Source organism: Callithrix jacchus, chromosome 12 (genome assembly GCF_049354715.1).
Source record: "Callithrix jacchus isolate 240 chromosome 12, calJac240_pri, whole genome shotgun sequence".
In the NCBI taxonomy this organism is placed as follows: domain Eukaryota; kingdom Metazoa; phylum Chordata; class Mammalia; order Primates; family Cebidae; genus Callithrix; species Callithrix jacchus.
The window spans coordinates 88,776,862-88,791,896 of record NC_133513.1 but is presented as its reverse complement, the minus strand read 5'-3'; the positions used below and the strand labels follow the sequence as shown (position 1 = coordinate 88,791,896).

At 39.8% G+C, this 15,035-nt stretch overlaps 1 protein-coding gene across 5 annotated transcripts in view; it reads right to left on the bottom strand.

Annotated features, from left to right (window-relative positions):
* Nucleotides 1–15,035, bottom strand: part of CC2D2B (coiled-coil and C2 domain containing 2B) — a 125,433-nt gene that overhangs the window by 81,487 nt on the left and 28,911 nt on the right. For 4 of the 5 annotated variants that reach the window (XM_078346157.1, XM_078346158.1, XM_035268582.3 and 1 more), the window contains 3 exons: nucleotides 14,567–14,765; nucleotides 14,106–14,242; nucleotides 13,883–14,011 (listed from right to left, as the gene is read on the bottom strand). In XM_078346157.1, the coding sequence (XP_078202283.1) occupies nucleotides 13,883–14,011; nucleotides 14,106–14,242; nucleotides 14,567–14,765 (465 nt within the window). The remainder of the gene's footprint in view (nucleotides 1–13,882; nucleotides 14,012–14,105; nucleotides 14,243–14,566; nucleotides 14,766–15,035) is intronic. The other variant, XM_035268589.3, reaches the window with a different exon arrangement.

Genomic DNA, 15,035 nt, shown 5'->3' with positions numbered 1-15,035 from the left:
ATTAGCTGGGCATGGTGGTGGGTGCCTGTAGTCCTAGCTACTGGGAAGGCTGAGGCAGGAGAATCACTCGAACCAGGGAGGCAGAAGTTGCAGTGAGCCAAGATAGTGCCACTGCACTCTAGCCTGGGTGATAGAGTGAGACTCCATCTCAAAACAAAAAACAAACAAACAAATATTGTTTATAAATGAATACATTGGTGAACCTCTGGAAAATTTTCTTGAGGAGGCTGGGCCCTCTAAGAAATTTCTATGTTGTAAGAAGAGCACCTGTTTTTGTACATGAGATTGTCTCCATTTGGATACCCAATTGCCCTTAAATTAGCTGAAGTCTGTAGGCCTTAGATCATAAGGAAGATGATTCTTTTGTTTTAGTCCACTTTTTTGTTTCAGATGGAGTCTTGCTTTGTCACCAGACTGCAGTGGTGCGATCTCGGCTCACTGCAACTTCTGCCTCCCTGGTACAAGCAATTCTCCTGCCTCAGCTTCCCAAGTAGCCAGGTTTACAGACGTGTGACATCACACCCAGCTAATTTTTGTATTTTTAGTAACAAGAGAGTTTTGAAATGTTGGCCAGGATGATCTCAATCTCCTGACCTTGTGATCCACCCACCTCGGCCTCTCAAAGTGCTGGGATTACAGGCCTGAGCCACTGCATCCGGCCAACTATTTTTTTTTTAAGTAAAAGCAAATTTATTAAGAAAGGGAAGGAATAGGCTCACATTTGTAACCGTAGAACTTTAGGAGGCCAAAGCGGGTGGATCACCTGAGGTAAGGAATTCAAGACCAGCCTGGCCAATATGACAAAACCCCGTTTACATTAAAAATACAAAAATTAGCCAGGCATGGTGGTGGGCACCTGTAATCCCAGCTACTCAGGAGGCTGAGGAAGGAAAATTGCTAGAACCCAGGAGGTGGAGTTTGCAGTGAGGCAAGATGGCACCATTGCACTCCAGCGTGGGCGACAGAGCCAGCCTCTGTCTCAACAACAACAAAAAAAAAAAACAAACTTTTTTTTAGTCCACTATTTTGAATTTATGCACGTTTGAATACACATGTGCTCAGTATCACTGGCTTTTAGTGAAGCAATTTGTGAGGGTTGGTAAGTTACTTAGAATATGCAGCTTGATTCATCAATGCCTACCCACTCCAGATAAAAGCCATGAATGCATTAACCCAAATAGGAGCACACTGAGCCCACTCTGGATCATTCTGGTGTAATACGATACACTCTCCAGTCTGTGCCATTGCTGTTACACCTGCTGTTACACTAAAGAAGAAAAAAATGTTTTCTCCCCTCTAACCTGGTGTGGCAGACCCAATGTTCCTCTAGGACTGAAAGTCATCTGTACAGTGCCTACATCTCTGCCTCCCTATTTTTTCCTGAGTTAGGAACCTTTCCTTTTTCCTCACTGGGTTTCAGGGAGGCAGAGAAACAGCCATAAAGCTTGTTTATGCCTGGTAAGTCTTTGTTCTCTATGGAAGAGCCAACCCATAAAAAGGGAAACCTACTCTTGATTTCACCTGAGAGATTTAGTCAATTGGTATAGTAAGTTGGTAAATCAGTCATTAAACAGGAAAGAAAACACCAAGGAAAAAATCATTTTGAGTTTAAAACAACAAAATTATAAAGAAACTTTTGAAAATTAAAGTTCCTAAGCTAGAGAAGCCTGTCTTGTTAAGCAGATCCAGCACTGGCTGAATAACTGTTGCTCAGTTGCTTTGGATTTCTACTGGAGTGATACAAGCCTCTGCCCTTGGTCCTATCCTCTTCAGCACCTACTGAATACAGTGCTAAGAAGCTAGAGGATGGTAAATGAGGTGGTGGAATATCTAACAACAACCAAAGGAGGCAATTTAGACTGGAAAGCAAAAACTAAAGGTGGAAGCTACTATAGGCTTCAAATATTTGAGGCGCTGTCACCTAGGTGAAGTACTTTATGTGTTCCCTATGGCCAAACAAAGTCAAATAAGTAGAAGTGATCCAGAGATAGACTTTAAAAACAGAAAACAATCAACAATTAGAACAGTCCACTGGGTGCAGTAGCTCACCCAGCGGACAGTTCTAATCCTAATCCCAGCACTTAGGGAGGCCAAGGTTGGCAGATCACCTGAGGTAAGGAGTTTGAGACCAGCCTGACCAACATGGCAAAACCCCATCTCTATTTAAAATACAAAAATTAGCCAGGAGTGGCGGTGCACACCTGTAATCCCAGCTACTTGGGAGGTTGAGGCAGGAAAATCACTTGAACTTAGTAGGCAGAAGTTGTAGTGAGCCAAGACCGCACCACTGCACTCTGGCCTGGGCAAAAAGAGAAAAACTCCATTTCAAAAAAAAAACAATAGTCCAACATTAGAATGAATTCTCTTGGGAAGTAGCAAACTCCCTGACATACAGGTTATAAGCAGCACCCCACCAAGTGAGTTAAATAGGCTTCTAGAACTAGGTAAGTGTGTTATACCAAAAGCATAAAGATTTGGGAAACAATGAATGAAAGGTTACATAAAAGCACAAAAACATCCAAGCTGGTTGACATATATAAAATCTATGTAAATATAAAAAAAGAGTGCTAGAAATGGGAGCAGAGGGAAGGCCATAGTCAAATGGTCAGACGAAACTTATCGGCAAATAGGGTACCTGGGATAGTAGAGACACAACAAGCTGTTAAAGCACCTGGCAGAGGCAGCAGTGAAGACAGGACTGATACACATGCAACGATTATATCTACTTTGGTTGGTATAAGAATAAATACTTATATTTATTCTGATGAGAGACCGCAAATCAGCTTTTCCTTCAAGACTGGCTGGGCAACACAAAAAATGTAAAAAGGATAGAAGAGAAAGGCAGGTAGAGGCATTTGTCTGACACAAAATCTAGAACATCATCTGTTAAAGATGCTACTGTCTTAGTCAATTTGTGCTGCTATAACAGAGTACCTGAGACTAGGTAAATTATAAAGAACAGAAATTTATTTCTCAGTTCTGGAGGCTGGGAAGTCCAAGATCAAGACACCCACATTTCATGTCTAGTGTGGACCTTTTTGTGTCCACTGGAAGGGAGGAATGCTGTGTCCTCTCATGGAAGATGGTGGAAGAGCAAAAGCTTCTTTATAAGGGCACCTAATCCCATTGACAATGGAGGAGGAGCCATAATGGCCTAGTCACCACTTGTAGGCTCTACCCCTTAATGCTATCACAGATAGATTTAACTAGAGATAAAATATGGCAGAAAATTATGTAAGTGAATGGTAAGACAGGTCAATAGAATATATACAAACTAAAACTCAGAGAGAAAAAAGACTTTAAAAAAGCAAAAGTAGAAGACAAATTAGAGAAAATAGAAAATCTGAATGGGCCTCTTTTTTGTGGTAAAAAATGCAAAGCATTAGATCTACCGTCAACGAATGTTTAAGTTTGCAATACAGCACTATTAACTATAAGAATAATGTTGTACCATAGATCTCCAGAACTTTTTCATCTTGCATGACTGAAACTCTATACCTTTTGAACAGCAACTCCCTATTTCCCTCTCCCCCAAGTGCCTGGTAACCACCATTCTACCTTCTGCTTCCATGAGGCTGACTACTTTGGATACCTCATATAAGTGGAATCACACACAATTTGTTCTTCTGTGATTGACTTATTTCCTTTAGTATAACATCTTCAAGCTTCATCCATGTTTCAGCATATGACAAGATTTGTTATTTATGGCTAAATAATATTCCACTTCATGTACATATACCATGTTTTCTTTATTCAACTGTCAATGAACAGCTAGGCTGTTTCCACCTCTTGGCCATTGTGAAAAATGTTGCAGTAAACATGGAAATGCAAATATCTCTTGAAAATCTTGAATTCAATTTTTCTAGATAAATACCCAGAAGTGAGATTGCTAGATCATATTACAGTTCTATTTTAAATTTGCTGAGGGACTCCATACCACTTTCCATAGTGGTCACACCATTTTACACTCCCACCAACAGTATACAAGGGTTCCAGTTTCTCCATATTGTTGCCAACACTTGTTATTTTTTGGGATTTTAAAAAATAATGACCATTCTAACAGGTATGAGGTGATATATCATTGTGGTTTTGATTTGCATTTCCCTGACAATTAGTGATGTTAGGCATATTTTATATGTCTGTTGGCCATTTGTATGTGTTTTGGGCCTTTTTTGGGGGGTAGAAATGTCTATTCAAGTCCTTTTCCCATTTTTTAAATTGGGATGTATTCTTGTTACTGAGTTGTCGAAGTTCCTTATACATTTCGGATTTCAACCTCTTATGAGATGTATGGTTTGCAAATATTTTCTCCCATCACATAGATTGCCTTCTTTCCCTGGTGCTTGTTTCTTTTGCTGCAACAGATGCATTTTAGTTTGTTGTAGTCTCAGTTCTCTATTTTTGTGTTGTTGCCTATGCTTTTGGTGTCATATCCCGGAAACCATTGCCAAGAACAATGTTATAAAGCCTTTCTGGGGGGACGGATCCAAGATGGCTGATTAGGAGCAGCTCAGGATTGCAGCTCCCAGTGAAAGCGCAGAGGGTGAGTGGACACTGCATTTCCAGACAGATTTTTATTGCCCACAGACAAAGAGATTCCTGGGCTGAGAAGCCCCACGGTCACCAGTGCGGCTGATTTGGCCGGCAGGGCTGTTTTGGCTGAAGTGGCTGTTTTGGCCAGCACCACGGGTCTCTGCACAAAATACACGGGTCCAGGAGCCATTTTAGCTGGCGAGTAGAGCTCCTGGGAGACAGAGTCGCCCATTCAACTGATAAAAAAGGGGACTGAACCAGGGAGCCAGTCCAGGAGATTCCTGGGCAAAAAAGTGCCACAAATCTCAGCGCAGCTGTTTCAGCCAGCACAGTGGGTCGCTTCACGGGAAATCACACAGATCCGGTGCCTTTTCAACAGGTGACTAGAACACCTGGGAGACAGAGTTGCCTGTTCAACTTAAAAAAAAAGGGCTCTGAGGCAGGGAGCCAGGTGATCAGGCTCAGCTGGTCCCACCGCGACAAAAAACAGCAATCTGAAACACTCTGAATGGAGAGTTTCACAGCAAACACAGCTGAACATGGGATGGTCCAGCTCTGTGGGGGAGGGGCGTCCGCCATTACCGAGGCAGTCCACCACTACGGAGGTAGTCCACCATTGCTGAGGCAGCGCACCATTTCAAAGAGAGTCCGCCATTATACAGGTGGGCCGCCATTGCTGAGGCAGTTCTAACTATACCAATATAAACAGGATGCAAGGAAGTTCACATGGCAGTTGGGTAGAGCCCACAGCAGCTCAGCAAAGCCTCTGCAGGCAGACAGTGACTAGGCTGCCTCCTCGCTGGGCAGGCCAGCCCTGAAAAAAGGAAGCAGCAGAACAGAAACTCATACATAAAGCCCTAACTCCCTGGGAAAGAGCACCTGGGAAAAAAAGTGGGGGGGGGTACATGAGTTCTGCTGCAGCAGACTTAAATGTACCTGCCCAGCAGCTCTGAATGAACAATGGGGCTCACAGCTCAGCACCTGAGCTCCTATAAAGGACAGACTGTCTCCTCAAGCAGCTCCCTGACCCCCATATATCCAAAGAGTCACCTCATAAAGGAGAGCTCAGATTGACATCTGGCGGGTATCCTTCTGGAACAAAGATAGCAGAAAAAGAAACTGGCAGCAACTCTTACTGTTCTGCAGCCCCTGCAGGTGATCCCCAGGCAAGCAGGGCCTGGAGTGGACCTCAGCAGTCCTACAGCAGAGGGGCCTGAATGTTAGAAGAAAAACTAAGAAACAAAAAGAAATAACTTCATAATCAACAAACCGGACGTCCACTCAGAGACCCAATCTGAAAGTCAACAACTACAAAGACAACAAGTGGATAAATCCACAAAGATGGGAAGAAACCAGTGCAAAAAGGATGAAAACACCCAAAACCAGGATGCCTCTCCTCCTACAAGGGATCACAACTCCTCACCAGCAAGGGAACAAGGCTGGATGGAGAATGAGTGTAATGAATTGACAGAATCAGGCTTCAGAAGGTGGGTAATAAGAAATTTCTCTGAGCTAAAAGGACATGTTCTAACCCAATGCAAATAAACTAAGAACCTTGAAAAAAGATTTGATGAAATGCTAGCAAGAATAAACAACTTAGAGGGGAATATAAGTGAATTGATGGAGCTGAAAAACACAAGAACTTTGTGGGCATACACAAGTTTCAACAGCTGAACTGACCAAGCAGAAGAAAGGATATCAGAGGTTGAAGATGAACTCAATGAAATAAAATGAGAAGGCAAGATTAGAGAAAAAAGAGTAAAAAGGAATGAATAAAGTCTCCAAGAAATATGGGACTATGTGGAAAGACCTAATCTACATTTGATAGGTGTATCTGAATGTAATGGAGAGAATGAATCCAAGCTGAAAAATACTCTTCAGGATATTACCCAGGAAAACTTCCCCAACCTAGCAAGGCAGGCCAATATTCAACTCCAGGAAATATGGAGAACTCCACAAAGATATTCCTCAAGAAGAGCAACCCCAAGGCACATAATCATCAGATTCACCAGGGTTGAAATGATGGAGAAAATGCTAAGGGCAGCCAGAAAGGTTGGGTTACCCACAAAGGGAAGCCCATCAGACCCACAGCAGATCTCTCAGCAGAAACCCTACAAGCCAGAAGAGGGTGAGGGCCAATATTCAACATCCTTAAAGAAAAGAACTTTCAACTCAGAATTTCATATCCAGCCAAACTAAGCTTTATAATTGAAGAAAAAATAAAATCCTTTAAGAACAAGCAAGTACTCAGAGATTTCATCACCACCAGGCCTGCTTTACAAGAACCCCTGAAAGAGGCACTAAACATAGAAAGGAACAACCAGGAGTAGGCAAGGACTTCATGACCAAAATACCAAAAGCATTGGCAACAAAAGCCAAAATAGACAAATAAGACCTAATCAAACTCCACAGCCTCTGCACAGCAAAAGAAAGTCATTAGAGTGAATCACCAACAAATAGAATGGGAAAAAAATTTTGCAGTTTACCCATCTGACAAAGGGCTGATATACAGAATTTACAAAGAACTAAAACAGATTTACAAGATAAAAACAAACAAGCCCATTCAAAAGTGGGCAAAGGATATAAACAGACACTTTACAAAAGAAGACATACATGAGGCCAACAAACATATGAAAAAATGCTCATCATCACTGGTCATTAGAGAAATGCAAATCAAAACTAATTGAGATACCATCTCACGCCAGTTAGAATGGTAATCATTAAAAAATCGGGAAACAACAGATGCTGGAGAGGATGTGGAGAAATAGGAATACTTTTACACTGTTGGTGGGAGTGTAAATTAGTTCAACCATTGTGGAAGACAGTGTGGTGATTCCTCAAGGACCTAGAAATAGAAATTCCATTTGACCCAGCAATCCCATTACTGGGTATATATCCAAAGGATTATAAATCATTCTACAATAAGGACATATGCACATGAATGTTCATTGCAGCACTGTTTACAATAGCAAAGACCTGGAACCAACCCAAATGCCTATGGATGATAGACTGGACAGGGAAAATGTGGCACATATACACCATGGAATATTACGCAGTGATCAAAAACGATGAGTTCGTGTCCTATGTAGGGACATGGATGAACCTGGAGTCCATCACTCTCAGCAAACTGACACAAGAACAGAAAATGAAATATTGCATGTTCTCACTCATAGGTGGGTGTTGAACAATGAAAACACATGGACACAGGGAGGGGAGCACTACACACTGGGGTCTGTTGGGGAGAATAGGGGAGGGACAGCGGGGGGTGGGGAGTTGGGGAGAGATAGCATGGGGAGAAATGCCAGATATAGGTGAAGGGGAAGAAGGCAGCAAATCACACTGCCACATGTGTACCTATGCAACTATCTTGCATATTTTTCACATGTACCCCAAAACCTAAAATGCAATTAAAAAAAACAGAGAAAAAAAAGGAACAACCAGTACCAGCCACTTCAAACACATACCAAAAGGTAAAGAGCATCAACACAAAGAAGAAACTTCATCAAGCAATGGGCAAAGCAGCCAGCTAGCATCAAAATGGCAGGATCATATTCACATATAACAATATTAACCCTAAATGTAAATGGGCTAAATGCAGCAATAAAAAGACACAGACTGGCAAATAGGATAAAAAGCCAAAACCCATCAGTATGCTGTAACCAGGAAACCCATCTCACATGCAAGGATACAAAAAGGCTGAAAATAAAGGGATGGAAGAAGATTTACCAAGCAAATGGAGAACAAACAAAAAAAAAAGCAGGAGTTGAAATTCTCGTCTCTGATAAAATAGACTTTAAACTAACAAAGATCAAAAGAGACAAAAAAGGACATTACATAATGGTAAAAGGATCAATGCAACAAGAAGAGCTAATAATCCTAAATATATACGCACCCAATACAGGAGCACCCGGATACATAAAGCAAGTTCTTAATGACTTACAAAGAGACTTAGACTCCCACACAATAATAGTGGAAGACTTTAACACCCCATTTTCAATATTAGACAGATCAACAAGACAGAAAATTAACAAGGATATCCGGGACTTGAACTCAGACCTGGACCAAGCAAACCTAATAGACATTTACATAACTCTCCACTCCAAATGCACAGAATATACATTCTTCTCAGCACCACATCACACCTACTCTCAAATGGACCACATAATTGGAAGTAAATCACTGCTCAGCAAATGCAAAACAACTGAAATCATAACAAACAGTCTCTCAGACCACAGTGCAATCAAGTTAGAACTCTGAGTTGAGAAACTAACTCAGAACCGTACAGCTTCATGGAAACTGAACATCTGGCTCTCGAATGTTGACTGGATAAACAATGAAATGAAGGCAGAAATAAAGAAGTTCTTTGAAACCAATGAGAATGAAGACACAACATACCAGAATCTCTGGGACACAGTTAAAGCAGTGTCTAGAGGAAAATATATAGCAATAAATGCCCACAAGAGAAGCAAAGAAAGATCTAAAATCAACACCCTATCGTCAAAATTGAAAGAGCTAGAGGAGCAGGATCAAAAAAACTCAAAACCTAGCAGAAGACAAGAAATAATTAAGATCAGAGCAGAACTGAAGAAGACAGAGACCACAAAAAAAAAAACACCTTTAAAAAGAATCAATAAATCCAGGAGCTGGTTTTTCAAAAAGATCAACAAAATAGACCACTAGCCAGATTAATAAAAAAGAAAAGAGAGAATAATCAAATAGATGCAATAAAAAACGATAAAGGGGATATTACTACAGATTCCAAAGAAATACAAACCATCATCAGAGATTATTACAAACAACTCTATGTACATAAACTAGTAAACCTGGAAGAAATGGATAAATTCCTGGACACTTGCATTCTCCCAAGCCTAAACCAGGAAGAAGTCGAAACCCTGAATAGACCAATAACAAGGTCTGAAGTTGAGGCAGCAATTAAAAGGCTACCACCCAAAAAAAGCCCAGGTCCAGATGGGTTCACAGCCAAATTCTACCAGACATACAAAGAGGAGCTGGTACCATTCCTTCTGAAAGTATTCCAAGCAATCCAAAAAGAGGAAATCCTTCCCAAATCATTTTATGAGACCAACGTCATGCTGATACCAAAACCTGGCAAAGACTCAGCAAGAAAAGAAAACTTCAGGCCAATATCCATGATGAACATAAATGCAAAAATCTTCAATGGAATACTGGCAAACCGATTGCAACAGCACATCAAAAAGCTTATCCACCATGATCAAGTAGGCTTCAACCCGGGGATGCAAGGCTGGTTCAACATACGCAAGTCTATAAACGTAATTCACCACATAAACAGAACCAAAGACAAAAAAACACATGATTATCTCAATTGATGTAGAGAAGGCCTTTGACAAAATTCAACAGCCCTTTATGCTAAAAACTCTCAATAAGCCAGGTGCGGTGGCTCACGCCTGTAATCCCAGCACTTTGGGAGGCCAAGGCGGGTGGATCACGAAGTCAAGGGATCAAGACCATCCTGGTCAACATGGTGAAACCCCGTCTCTACTAAAAATACAAAAAATTAGCTGGGCATGGTGGCGCGTGCCTGTAATCCCAACTACTCAGGAGGCTGAGGCAGGAGAATTGCCTGAACCCAGGAAGCGGAGGTTGTGGTGACCTGCGATCGCGCCATTGCACTCCAGCCTGGGTAACAAGAGCGAAACTCCGTCTCAAAAAAAAAAAAAAAACACTCAATAAACTAGGAATTGATGGAACATATCTCAAAATAATAAAAGCTATTTATGACAAACCAACAGCCAATATACTGAATAGGCAAAAACTGGAAGCATTCCCTTTGAAATCTGGCACTAGACAAGGATGCCCTCTCTAACCACTCTTATTCAATATAGTATTGGAAGTTCTAGCCAGAGCAATCAGGCAAGAAAAAGAAATAAAGGGTATTCAAATAGGAAAGGAGGAAGTCAAATTGTCTCTCTATTTGCAGACAACATAATTGTATATCTAGAAGACCCCATTGTCTCAGCCCCAAATCTCCTAAAACTGATAAGCAATTTCAACAAAGTCTCAGGATACAAAATCAATGTGCAAAAATCACAAACATTCCTATACATCAATAACAGACTTAAAGAAAGAATGAACTGCCATTCACAATTGCTACAAAGACAATAAAATACCTAGGAATACTACTAACAAGGAACATAAAGGACCTCTTCAAGGAGAATTACAAACTGCTGCTCAACGAAATAAGAGAGGACACAAACAGATGGAGAAACATTCCATGTTCATGGTTAGGAAGAATCAATATCATGAAAATGGCCATACTGCCCAATTTACAGATTCAATGCTATCCCCACCAAGCTACCAATGACCTTCTTCACAGAACTGGAAAAAAACACCTTAAACTTCATATGGAACCAAAAGAGAGCCCGCATGGCCAAGTCAATTCTAAGCAAAAAAAACAAAGCAGGAGGCATCACACTACCAGACTTCAAACTATACTACAATGCTACAGTAATCAAAACAGCATGGTACTGGTACCAAAACAGAGATATGGACCAATGGAACAGAACAGAGGCCTTGGAGGCAAGATCACACATCTACAACCATCTGATCTTTGACAAACTTGACAAAAATGAGCAATGGGAAAAGGAGTCCCTGTTTAATAAATGGTGTTGGGAAAACTGGCTAGCTATGTGCAGAAAGCAGAAACTGAATCCTTTCCTGACACCTTACACTAAAATTAACTCCAGATGGATTAAAGACTTAAACATAAGACCTAACACCATAAAACCCTAGAAGAAAACCTAGGCAAAACCATTCAGGATATAGGCATAGGCAAGGACTTCATGACCAAAACACCAAAAGCATTGGCAACAAAAGCCAAAATAGACAAATGGGACCTAATCAAACTCTACAGCTTCTGCACGGCAAAAGAAGCAGTCATTAGAGTGAATAGGCAACCAATAGAATGGGAAAAAAATTTGCAATCTACCCATCTGACAAAGGGCTGATATCCAGAATCTACAAAAAACTAAAACAAATTTACAAGAAAAAAACATAAGCCTATTCAAAAGTGGGCGAAGGATAGGAACAGACACTTTACAAAAGAAGACATACATGAGGCCAACAAACATATGAAAAAATGCTCATCATCACTGGTCATTAGAGAAATGCAAATCAAAACTACATTGAGATACCATTTTGCACCAGTTAGAATGGCGATCATTAAAAAATCGGGAGACAACAGATGCTGGAGAGGATGTGGGAAATAGGAACTCTTTTACACTGTTGGTGGGAGTGTAAATTAGTTCAACCATTGTGGAAGATGGTGTGGCACTTTCTCAAGGACCTAGAAATAGAAATTCCATTTGACACAGCAATCCCATTACTGGATATATACCCAAAGGATTATAAATCATTCTATTATAAAGACACATGCACATGTATGTTCATAGTGGCACTGTTTACAACAGCAAAGACCTGGAACCAACCCAAATGCCCATCAACAATAGACTGGACAAGGAAAATATGGCACATATACACCATGGAATACCATGCAGCCATAAAAAACGATGAGTTTGTGTCCATTGTAGGGACATGGAATCTGGAAACCATCATTCTCAGCAAACTGACACAAGAACAGAAAATCAAACACCACATGTTCTCACTCATAGGCGGGTATTGAACAATGAGAACACATGGAAACAGGCAGAGGAGCATCACACACTGGAGTGTGTTGTTGGGGGCCAAGGGAGGGGCAGCGGGGGAATGAGGAGGTCAAGGAGAGACAACATTGGGAGAAATGCCAGATGTAGGTGATGGGGGGATGAAGGCAGCAAACCACATTGCCATGTGTGTACCTATGCAACAATCCTGCATGATCTGCACATGTACCCCAGAACCTAAAGTACAATAATAAAAATATATATATATATATCTCATCAAAAGCCACCATTAAGAGGGTGATGTGGTTTGAATCTGTGTCCCCACCCAAATCTCATGTTGAGCTGTAATCCACAGTATTGGAGGTAGGGCCTGGAGCAAAGTGATTGGATCATGGGGGTGGGTCCTTCATGAATGGTTTAACACCATCCCCTTGGGGTTGTTCTAGTGATAGAGTTCTCCTGAGATCTAGTTGTTTAAAAGTGTGTGGCACCTCCCCTTTTCTCTCTGTTCTTCCTACTCTGGCCTTGTAAAGTGCCAGCTCCCTCTTTGCCCTCCATCATGATTGCAAGTTTCCTGAGTCCTCCCAAGAGGTTTCTTGAGGCCTCCCCAGAAGCTGAGCAGATGCCAACATCATGCTTCCTGTACAGCCTGTAGAACTGTGAGCCAATTAAACCTCTTTTCTTTATAAACTACCTCGTTTCAAGTATTTCTTTATAGCAGTGTGAGAATGGACTAATACAGACAGTGAGAAGATTAGCCATAGAGTAGATTGAGGGTTCATATCTAGAAATCAACACATCAATAAAAAAAAGCAGACAATCCAACAAGAAAAAGATGGGTAAAAGTCTTAACCAAGCTTTCATAAAAGAGGCTGTCCTAATAGCCAACAGACATGAAAAGGTGTTCAGTTTCATTAGTCATCAGGGAAATGCAGATTAAAATTTGAATAAGTTCCACTTACATACACTAGCATGGCTATGATTTAAAAGGTAATACCAAATGTTGGCAGGAATATAAAGCAGCTGAACACTCACACACTTCTTAGTTTGTGTATAGTTTGGTACAACCATTTTTGAAAATCATTTGGCACTATATAGTAAAACTAAACACACACAAACTGATAACCCAGCATTTCTACTCAGATACATACCCCAGAGAAAATGCATATACATACAGTTATCAGAAGATGCATAAAATTTCATGGTACTGTTATTAGTAATAGCCAACAACTGGATGTAACTTATATCCATCAACAGAAGAATGGTTAATAAATAAATGTATTTTTCATACCATGGAGTTCTATACAACAACAGAAATGAACAAGCTATTGCTGTACACAACAATACAGCACACCTATTGTATTATTCCATTCATACAAAATAGGTAAAACTAACAGACGAGTAATCTATAGCGGTGGAAGTTATAACAGTAGTTATGTATAGTATCATTCATTTACTATTTTTGTAAAATTAAGATCATATATAATTTTGCATTATGCTTTTTTCACTTCACATTTTATTTTGAGCATTTCCCCATATCATTAAATATTCCTTAAACTATAATTTGAAGGGCTATTTAACATTTCATCATAATTTAGACATATTAGTATACATAGTATTTTTAAAGGATAAATCAATAGCACAAAAACATCAGTTATAATTGATATTAGAATTTTAACCATAATTACAAATAAATTGTTGTTGGTTACCTTTCTGTATATGGTCTTAAGTAATGGATTTAAAGATTCCTTCCTTATGTTTAGTCTGAAATTCCATGACTGTTTAATAGGTGTAGGCAATGACAGTATTTCTCCACTTTCTCCAAACCAACGCTTTCCCTATCAAAAATATTTAAGTATAGTAATTAAATATTTTAATTACTATAAAGTCACATACTAGCCAGTGTTCTAAGTTGTTAGCTGCTGCACTTGCCTCTTCTAGTTTAAGCAGGCGATTTTCCATTTTGTTGCAGGTCTTTTTACGTATTTCTGGCTTTCTCTGAATATAGAATCCTTCATCTTCTAAAATACGTGGCATCATATCTTTTGGCAGTTTGCGCTGGTTGACCACTTAATAACAATGAAAGTTAGACATCAAAGTCCAAAACGTTAAATGGATATTGATCAAATAAGTAGTACAAATGACTATAATTACACTCTACTACTTAAGTCTAGCAAAAAGCCTCTCTCTCTACATATATATGTACATTTTTTAAATGGAGAACGGGTTCTCTTAATCAATTCCCTTAATTCAGGAGAGTCATGAAAAACAAATACAGAAAAGTTACTATAATTTTAGATCAGTACTTTTTATTTATCTGGCATACAGAAAAGCTATTATTCCATAATATAATTCATTAATGACTTGAATATTTTACTGGAAAAGAATATTACCTGGAGAACTACTTGGTACAAAAATATTTGCCTTCTGTTTTTTAATTTGTTCTTGATCATCTTCATATTCAGCAGCTTTTACTTTGACTAAATCTGTCAAAATGAATTCTTTCATAAACTCTCCATCTTCACTCTCATCAACATTTTGTAAATCACCACCAAGTGAAAAGCATTTGGGATAACTATGATTTACTGGTCTCTGTTGAATACCAAAAAGGAAAATAAGTTTTCATGCTTGTCTTCAATGATTAATATGCAAATAAATAAAATGTACTGGAACCTTACTGTGAACTGTGCTTCTGATCTTGTCACTCACAGACCAAGTGCTAGCTGAAATTGTGTTACAATGAAATTTCACGGAACTTAAAACTCATTTAAGGTTTAGTATACAATATGATTTTTCTATAGCCTATCTTAGCAATTCTTCACTGAAAGACTGGAAGAGCTGAAATAGCTCTTTCTCCCCTGT